This window comes from Cicer arietinum, chromosome 5 (assembly GCF_000331145.2).
Source record: "Cicer arietinum cultivar CDC Frontier isolate Library 1 chromosome 5, Cicar.CDCFrontier_v2.0, whole genome shotgun sequence".
NCBI lineage: Eukaryota > Viridiplantae > Streptophyta > Magnoliopsida > Fabales > Fabaceae > Cicer > Cicer arietinum.
Window position 1 is genome coordinate 203,233 of NC_021164.2, and position 9,860 is coordinate 213,092.

General features: G+C 25.2%; 2 protein-coding genes across 2 annotated transcripts; both read left to right on the forward strand.

Annotated features, from left to right (window-relative positions):
• The first annotated feature begins 2,214 nt into the window (after nucleotides 1-2,214).
• On the forward strand, nucleotides 2,215-3,721 carry LOC101505224 (vacuolar-processing enzyme-like). The gene is made up of 5 exons (XM_073368236.1): nucleotides 2,215-2,556; nucleotides 2,837-2,993; nucleotides 3,222-3,292; nucleotides 3,468-3,667; nucleotides 3,718-3,721. The coding sequence occupies exons 1-5, from the start codon at nucleotides 2,215-2,217 to the stop codon at nucleotides 3,719-3,721; spliced, it is 774 nt and encodes a 257-aa protein (XP_073224337.1).
• Nucleotides 3,722-4,594: 873 nt separating this feature from the next.
• On the forward strand, nucleotides 4,595-5,021 carry LOC140920227 (vacuolar-processing enzyme-like). The gene is made up of 2 exons (XM_073368164.1): nucleotides 4,595-4,786; nucleotides 4,868-5,021. The coding sequence occupies exons 1-2, from the start codon at nucleotides 4,604-4,606 to the stop codon at nucleotides 5,018-5,020; spliced, it is 336 nt and encodes a 111-aa protein (XP_073224265.1). The 5' UTR covers nucleotides 4,595-4,603; the 3' UTR covers nucleotide 5,021.
• The last annotated feature ends 4,839 nt before the right edge of the window (nucleotides 5,022-9,860 follow it).

Below are 9,860 nucleotides of genomic sequence, written 5' to 3' on the forward strand. Positions count from 1 at the left end.
TATCTGCTACTGGCTATTATATCCATGAATGGAGACTTATTCTCTCATCCATGTTTTGATTGTTCTAAACTCTTGTTGATATGTCGCTTTATACTTAATAGAGTTGTAAGACTATCATATTATGACATTGGGATTGAGGCTAATAAATATGATTTTTATTACGAGAGTGATTGTATGGTTTTAAGCAGCCAAAAAAAAATATTTAACTTTTGATTTATGATTTGGTATTATGGTATATGATATCTTTTACTTTTTGAAATTTTCTTAGTCTATTTGGTTGCTACCATTTACCAAAAAAATAAAATAAAATAAACTCTAAATTTTCACTCAATATATGTAGAATAAAATATTTTGGGTTTAGAGTGTCAAATATATCTCAGTTGATATCTATGGTGCGCCACGATCTGATTGGTTATGAATATCGTGAGGTGTTGCTCTTCACACATCCTAGCAAATCCCTGGTTGAGATGGGTAGACACACCACTTCACTTTCACTTAGCACGGACCAAAGTCAACGGGTCAATATCTTCCCCCACTCCAAAAAGATAAGTTGTATGTGAGAGTTTCCCTTCGAGAATTGTATCGGGCACCCCCTCCTCCCAATTTTACCTCTCACCTCCATATTTTTTTCTAAAGACCATTTCACCCTTTTATTTTGTATAAAACCATAAATATTTGAAAATTATAAACTTTCGAAATAATAAAAAGTTAGTTTTTTGATATTTTCGAAAGTTTTGTTAAATTTGAAACATTCGAAATTTAATTTTTCAGAAAATTTAACCAATTTTGAAACTTTTGATAATTGTCAAAGTTTCGAAATGCTATTTTCCCGAATATTTTGAAACTTTGGATAAATTTGAAAGTTACGAAGTGTAAATTTCCAAAAAATATCAAAACTTTCGAAAGTTTCGATGAATTTGAAACTTCCGAAATTAGATATCAAATTTATTGCTATAAATATATTACTATTTATTACTATAAATTTATTATTATAAATTTATTACTATTTATTATTATTAATTTATTACTAATAAAAATGTATTTCGGAACTTTGCATGAATACCAAAGTTTCAAAAGTTTCAAAATGTTGGAAAAAAATGAACTTCGAAAGTTTCACGTTCATGAAAACTTTCGTAATTTGGAAAATTAATATTTCAAAAATTTCAAAGTTTATCTTACTTTTGGATTTCGAAAGTTTCAAATATTCGAATGTTTGCAAATGTGATTTGGACAATTCAAACTTTTGAATAAAAGGAATAAAAGAAAATGAGAATTTTTTTGGGGGTTTTAATAATAATATTAGGGGCAATCTGGTATTTTTTTAATGTTATAAACATAGATTCAAAAATGTCATTAAAAAATATATTGACTTAACAGTAGAGACTAAAATTACTTGCAAGATAATTTTGTAGACACTAAAACGTATTTAATAATTTTATTATAACATCTAATCAACTTATTAAATATAATTTTAAAATTTCTTAAAAAAAATAATTCAAAATAACCATATTATATTTACTACATATGTTTAATTTAAAAGTATATACAACTATTTTTTAGGAACTATATATACTTTTAAACAGAAAAAATATTAACTTCTTCAAAGAAAAAATTATCATTCTTCACTCAAATTGTCAAAAAAGAGAGGAGAGTTCCAACATGATCATGCATTGTGAATAAAGGTGAAATAGATTATGTTTACAAAACTCAATTAAATACTTGTTTTAAATGCATAATGAAGTTTTTAAATACAATTAGAAGCCTATTTGACATTTCGCTGATATGCAAAGTAAATAGACCGAATCCTATAAATAATTTGTGTATTCTTTGTTTTTAAAATTTGAAAATACAGAATAGGAAGAAAAAAAATTAATAACAATTAAAATAATTTTCTACTTATTTGATTTTGATTTTGTTTTTAAATGATGATTTGATTTTGATTTTAATTTTATTTTTAAATGATATTTGATTTAAAATTAAATCAAATCAAATCATCTTTTAAAAGCAAAATTTAAGAAATCAGACTAATACATATTTCAAATTTTCTACTTATTTGATTTGATTTTTTCTTGAATGATGATTTGATTTGATTTTATCTTGAATGATGATGATTTGATTTGATTTTGATTTTGATGGCTGTATATATACTCCTCATACTGTTATAGTGTATCAACATCTAAACTTGTACAATTTTCACAATTCTTATTAAAAATAATGGACCGAAGGATGAGGTTTTGGGATGTTGCACTAATAGTAATGGTATGCATGAGTGTAACAGTGACAAAGTCAAACGGTGCGCGTCCTTTGAACAACCAACTTCAAGAAGGGACAGGGGTAAAATGGGCTTTCCTAGTTGCTGGTTCTAGAGGTTATGGAAATTATAGGCACCAAGCTGATGTATGTCATGCCTATCAAGTATTAAAAAGTGGGGGTCTTAAAGATGAAAATATCATTGTTATGATGTATGATGATATCGCCGATAGTATAGAAAATCCAATCCCTGGCGCTATAATTAATCAACCAGATGGGCCAGATGTTTTTCAGGGCGTTCCTTTGGTACACTTTTTCTTTGTATATTTTTTTTTATCAAAATTCAAGTAATTCAATGTGATTGTACTAATTTCAACCGCAATCCAAACAATCACTCAATTTCTTTCAAATTAATTTAGCAATTATATGAAGTTAGTCTTTTTTTTTATACAAAATTTATTTTTATTTAATAATTGAATTTGTTACATTTATATTCTACAGAATATTAAACAGTGAAATTGTAATATGTTCCTTTTTTATCCTATTTTATGTTTATTTATTTTTAAAAGTGAAAATTTTTTATCAGGATTATACAGGACCGGATGCAAATATAAACAATTTTTACGCAGTGCTTAGAGGCTACAAAAGTGGTCTTATTGGAGGTAGCGGTAAGGTACTCAGTAGTAAGCCTGAAGATACCGTATTCATTTACATTGCTAGTCATGGTAACAAAGGGTTTATAGGTTAGTAACATCTATTCATTTTTTCTATAATTTTGTAATGCATATGTTTATAAAGAAAAACACATGAGATGGTAGTTCACTGATAAATGCTTAGCCTCATAACTTTAAGGTTTAAAATGTAATCTTTAGTGTTACTTTAATTAATAATAAATAAAAAAATTACTTCAATCTTTAATAAATTATAAGGAATTATTTTTATTGATGGGAAAAATATCATTATTTGATCAGGATTGCCAGATGACAACGTTGTATATGCCGACCAGTTCTTAGAGGCATTGAAAATCAATTACAAAAAAATGGTATGTTTCCTTCTATATATTGTAAATATCAACTTCAAAGTGAACAATATTTGTAAAGAATAAAAAATATATCAAGATCAAAATAAATAAAAATAATTAATGTTATACCAAACAAATACTTTTAATTGAGGTTCGACAATGCATTGATTGTTTTATTTAATTTAATGGAATAAAGGTGATATACATAGAATCATGTAACTCTGGGAGCATGTTTGAAGGGCTTCTTCGAGATGATTTAAATATTTATGCAACCACATCTGCCAGAGCAGATGAGAATAGTCATGCGTTTTACTGTCCAGGTGGAATAATGCCTCCACCGCCTTATTATAACGTTTGTTTGGGTGATTTGTACAGTATTTCTTGGTTGGAATTCAGGTATGGTTAAGTTATTCAATACTTTTTTTTCTTTAGTTTTTTTTCTATAGATAGAGTGACAAACATCACATAAAAACTCACAATTCTCACTCTCATGAGTTTGTTTTATTGCATTTTGAGATTTCCAATGCTCTTAGGGACAAAACTAAGAGTTTGAGTATATATATAAATATATTATACTATCCAAATAATCGTTAACAATCCTCCATTTTTTATTGAACCCCTCTTTATAACATCACATATAAATAGATATTACATATTTTTTGTTTTATTTATGAAACAGTGAGTATTATGATAGGGCAAACAAAACTTTGCATGACCAATATGATGTTGTAAGTCGTTCAATCAACTCTATACATACATATGTGAACATACTGTCAATTCAATATTAAATACTTGCAATTAATGTACAGACGTGGTTTAGAACACTTTTTACTGGTGAAGAGTATATGTCTCACGTGATGCCATACGGAAATATGACTATGAATGAGGATTTACTTGAAACATATCTTGGACGTGCTAAACCAGCTAGAGCTAATGATAACTACCATTTCAATAGAACTACAACTCATGAGCATTCCAATAAACGATTTAATACGACAACAAGATTGGTCAGCCAACAAGATGCTCATTTACTTTATCTGAATCTTAAGGTTATTCTTATTTCGATCTCTTATTAAGATATGGATCCTTTATCGTTAGCTTTACGATGTAACCTATTGTAGAACATTAGATTATCCTTCTTAATCTTAAGATCTACAACAGGATAACCTAATGGAATACAACAGGAAACACTATAAAGTCGAATGTAGAGTATTCAAAATCATCTTATTGTGTATATTTGTTTAATTGAAATTTGAACATAAAATTTATTTCAATATTGAGAGGACAAATTTTTATGAATAATTTTAGTTGGAAAAGGCACCAGATGGTTCCATGGATAAGTCAAAAGCTCAAATTGAGTTAGATGATGAAATTTCTCATAGAAAACATGACGACCAGAGTGTATATCTCATATGGAAACTTTTGTTTGGAGAAGACACCACCTCTACTATGATGGCAAATCTTCGTTCAGTCGGTCAACCTCTTGTCGATGATTGGGATTGTCTTAGAATGCTTGTAAGAAAAATATTAATTGACTTTTATATATGCATTTATATTGCTTGTTTAATTGCTTGCTAACAAAATTTTATCATGCAGAAAAATACATATGAACATCATTGTGGTGTCTTATCACATTATGGATGGAAATACATGCAAGCCTTTGCTAACATGTGCAATAATGGCATTTCCAAGAAGCAAATGATTGCAGCTGCATCTCAAGCTTGTCATGTGAAGAACGATGTTCCTTAAATTTTACGCATAATTTAGAATTGGTTTGTAGTGAATTTTATAAATTCAACAGTTGTGAAATTTTTGAAGTATGTTAGGTTTTAATATGAGAAATTAGATTTTAAATTTTAGTCTATATTTCTTTAATCAATTTTTATTAGGTTTTGTAGTATTTCTAAACTCTATCTATTTCTAATTTGAACATTTGTGAAATTTTTGAAGTAGGTTAGGTTTTAAATTAATTTTATATTTCTTTAATCAAAACAATTTTGTTCCTTCTTCTTCATCAGTCTAAAATAGTTCAAAAATAGTAGAAGAAGAAATCTAGAAAAACGTGAAAGTTGGAGAGGTAGAGAGAGGCGACGTGGCGAGAGGAAGAGACACAGCGAATGTCAAGCAGGGCAAGGAAAAGATAGTAATATACGAGAAACTGAAAATCTGATACACGATACGAAAAACTTGTTAAATTACTTTTTAGCAACATTATTGACTCATAAATATTGTCAAGCCTAAATAAATTAAAATTATTATGAATAGTTAAATAAAAATTTAACTAGACTGTCTTATCGTATTTAATATTTTATATTTTATAATTAGTTAAATAAGATATATTTATGTATCGTGGAATTTTTTTTTTAGTTCTGATTTTATTTTTAAATCAAGTATATGCAATTTTAATTTATAAATATTCAAACTATTATTAATACTAACAGAGTAATTATAATTATTATTTTTAACTATTTATTTAATTGGTTTCACTTTTATAAAATAAAATTGGATATATTACAATTTTAATTTATAAACATTCAAACTATTACTATTATTGTTAATAGTGTAATCATAATCATTAATCTTTAACTATTTAATTATTTAACAAAAAACATCTAAATTTAGATTTTTAGTTTTAAAATCGAAATCCAAAATTTATAACGATTCGGTTATAAAATATTAATTATCAATCAATTATAAATATACATCAAATACAATTAATTGCAAATCTCTTTTGTTTTCTTATTTATGTTCTTTACTTGATTAACTATATATTAAATTAATTTTTTACAAACATTATTGACTCATATTAATATTATCAAACCTAAATAAATTAAAATTATTATTAATAATTAAATAAAAATTTAACTATATTGTCTTATCGTGTTTACTATTTTACATTTTATAATTAACTAAATAAGATGCATTTTATGTTTGTGGAATTTTTAAAAAAAATTCAATTTTTTTTAAAATCGGATATATTGCAATTTTAATTTACAAAAATTAAAACTATTATTAATATTAATAGAGTAGTTATTAATCTTTAACTATTTATTTAATTGGTGTCATTTTTAACAAAATAAATCAGTCGATACCTATTGAACTCCAGTTTCTTTAACAAAAAAATATCAAATTTTAATTTTTAGTTTAAAAATTGAAATTTATATTTTCAAAACCGAAATCCAAAATTTATAACAATTCGGTTACAAAATATTAATTATCAAACAATTATATATATACATCAAATACAATAATTCAAAATGAATAACTTTAATTTCATGTCATTAACACAATAAAACAACAAATTAAGTTTAATAAATTTCAGAAGAAAAAAAAACTGACCAAAATTCAAATACAAATATTTGTATACTATATATATTCATCAATATCCAAACTAGAAAATCAAAAAAAAAAAAAAAACCTCACATCTCTGCTTTGCGAAACAATTTCAGATGGACTATACTACGCAAACTTAAGATGAACCAATCTCTTTGGACATGATTTTGTTGGATGAAAAGGTATACAATCACAATTATTGAAGATTTACATTTTTATTTGCATATATATATATATATATATAGATCAACTTTTTTTTTACATTTTTTGTTGTTGAAAACAAAATGTATTGAATTTTTTACGATGATCACCTCTAACATTATTTTACTTTAACTTACAGAAAACACCTTTGCAAGCAACAATCAAGAAAGAACATCTCGCGACTTTCAAAAATATGATACAAGAAGGTGATATATACAACATAACAAATCTGAAAATTTCACCGGATGATTCTTACAGACCTATCGTAGGAACAAAGTACCACAACTATTGTAAATAAAATCTAAGACCCACAATTTACCATTCAAAAACATTACTTCGATTTTACTTCCTTCAAATCACTACCACAAAGATTGAGAGATAAAGTCAATCTAACGGATAATAATTCTTTCAATACAAATTTTAATTTCTAAAATATCAAATATATATTATTTCGTATAACGATTTTTTTTTTATTGCAGGATGTTGGACATGAAGAACAAGTTTATGTTGTTGACAAGCCTACAAAAATACTCAGACTAGAAATCAAAATGCATGGGTAATAATTTTTAATATAAAATACAAAACAATTTAACTTCAAAACCTACTAACATTATTATAATTTCATTGTTAAATAACATTTAACATATTATTTATTTTTTGCTTTAATTTTTAGATGTGAAACTATCAAAGTTACTTTATGGGGGAACATAGTTGCTGATTTTCAAAACTTATTTGTTCATCACAAGCTACATGATGGTCCTAAGGTTGTTGCAATAACATCAACAACAGTTAAAAAATTTAGAGGTCTCAACATTAATATTAATTTCATTTTTTACTCAAAATTCTAATAAATTTCCTATTTTTTATATCGTAATTGTTAGGGCATATTCACTTCTTTATTGTCATTACATATGACTACTCAATCAACTCAACTTCAACAACAAGGATTTATAATAACCTAGACATACCTGAATTCAATATACATAAAAATTTACATTTCTATTGGATTTTCATATAATTGAAAATAATATCTACAATTTATATATAATTTTTCAAAAATATAGGAAAGGGTATTCACAATATTCACAATATGTGCAACTATCAATGACATTGATTACAAATTTGGATGGAATAACATTGGATGTGAAAATTATCTCACAAAACTAATTCAACAAGGCCAACAATACAATTGTCCCTCATGTGACATGACATCAAAGTACATGCACCAAGGTATCACATAAAATTTTACTTTCTCCACCATCATTTTGTTTAAATCATAACTATTACATGATTTTTTATAGGTTCAAGATTCAATTGAGAGTGTCAGATGAAACAGCAACAACAACATTTACTATGTTTGATAAAGAAACTCAAAAACTCCTGAACACTACAGCAACTCGACTTTTGGAGAAATTGGACAATATAGAAAGATCATCCACTCTACAAAATTTGTGTAACTACAAGCTCATTTTTGAAATAAGATTGTCAGATAAGAACTTGAAAGAAGGACCGCAAACATATACGATCACAAGAACTTTTGTCCCAACCAACATTTTCCTCGATCCAACAAATAGTATCCACATCAAACAGGTATAACATTTACACAATTTAAAACAAAAAAAATTTTGTTTTATGGAAAATTATTGTCATTTTATTCCTTCAAATAACTATGAAATAATAAACATATTTTTATGGACAATTAATGCCAGTGTATTCTCTTCCAATAACTAGGAATCCAAGTCACCGCAACCGTCAAGGTCCAACTCAAATGACAAAGAGGATGTAAAACAAAAAGGTAAAATATAAAGAAGTGCACTATAGAGATGAGGATAATGATAAGGACAACTATAGAGATGAAGTTACAATCAAGACAACAGTTGCAACAACAACAAAAAGATTATGGTCGAGAATATTACATCATCTGAGGAAGAGCCCAACCTTCTGCGTACCTTAAGCGGAACAAAAAAGAAGAAACCAAAAGAAAAACAATCGGAAAGTGTAATGAAATTGATCAAACAAAAAATGTAACACCCCAAATTTTATAATAAATTATTTCATTAATTAAATAGAATTTTAAATAATTGATTTAGTGTTAAAATTATTTTAAAATATATGTTGATTAATTTTGGAATTAATTTTCTTTATATAGGGCCTTTCTATGATCTACTAATTACATATTAGACTAAATGCGTGATATAAATAAAAAATATTATATTATTTTATATATTTTTATAAAAATAATACTATTTTAGTGTAATAATTTAAATAATAAGATTTTAGACAATTTAACGTGTATATGCATGTATCTAGTAAATGTGATATTTTTTTGTGAGTTTGAATGATGTTAAGTGTACACATAGTTATACTTCAATTTTTTCTAACTGGTTTATATTTTTAGTTATTTAGTTGATAAATAATCATCTTGAGATGCTAGTACAATTGCAATTGATTTCCTATATTTTTATATCTTTGTTATGATACTATGATTTTATATATATATTTATTATAATTTAGTAATTAATATAAAGTTTATATGTTATATTTATTTGTTTTATAATTTTGAATACTCTCTGATGGTAGTATTTTAATGTGAGTATTTGGATGAAAAAAATATGTAATCATAGTAATTATTTTAAATATGAGAGTCTTGGTTATTAATGTATTTTAAAAGATTAATTATTTTAATCACTTTATTTTATAAAATATTAGTTTCAAAATATTAGTAATATTTTAGTAATGGAATTTTATTAAAAAAATAATGTATTAAAGAAATTAAATTTTGAATATGAGAATTTTGAGTATTAAAGTATTTTAAAAGATTAATAAAATAAGTTATTTTATTTTATATGATATTAGTTTTGAAATATTAGTAATATTTTAGAAATTAAATTGTGTTTAATATATATTTATATATATATTAATAAAAATTAGTTTTGCTAATTGTTGGTTTTATTTTGAAAATAAAAAATAAAAGAAATGAGTAGAATGTGTTTTATGGATTAACTCCAACTAAAATCCAATTATTAATAATAATAGTAATAATAATGATAATAAT

What these genes read in the sequence shown, in the direction of transcription:
- LOC140920227 (XM_073368164.1), top strand. Translation starts at nt 4,604, where the DNA reads ATGGATAAGTCAAAAGCTCAAATTGAGTTAGATGATGAAATTTCTCAT. An exon ending in GGGATTGTCTTAGAATGCTT is followed by an intron (nt 4,787 to 4,867) that starts GTAAGAAAAATA and finishes TTTATCATGCAG; the next exon opens with AAAAATACATATGAACATCA.
- LOC101505224 (XM_073368236.1), top strand. Translation starts at nt 2,215, where the DNA reads ATGGACCGAAGGATGAGGTTTTGGGATGTTGCACTAATAGTAATGGTA. An exon ending in TGGTAACAAAGGGTTTATAG is followed by an intron (nt 2,994 to 3,221) that starts GTTAGTAACATC and finishes TTATTTGATCAG; the next exon opens with GATTGCCAGATGACAACGTT. An exon ending in AAATCAATTACAAAAAAATG is followed by an intron (nt 3,293 to 3,467) that starts GTATGTTTCCTT and finishes AATGGAATAAAG; the next exon opens with GTGATATACATAGAATCATG.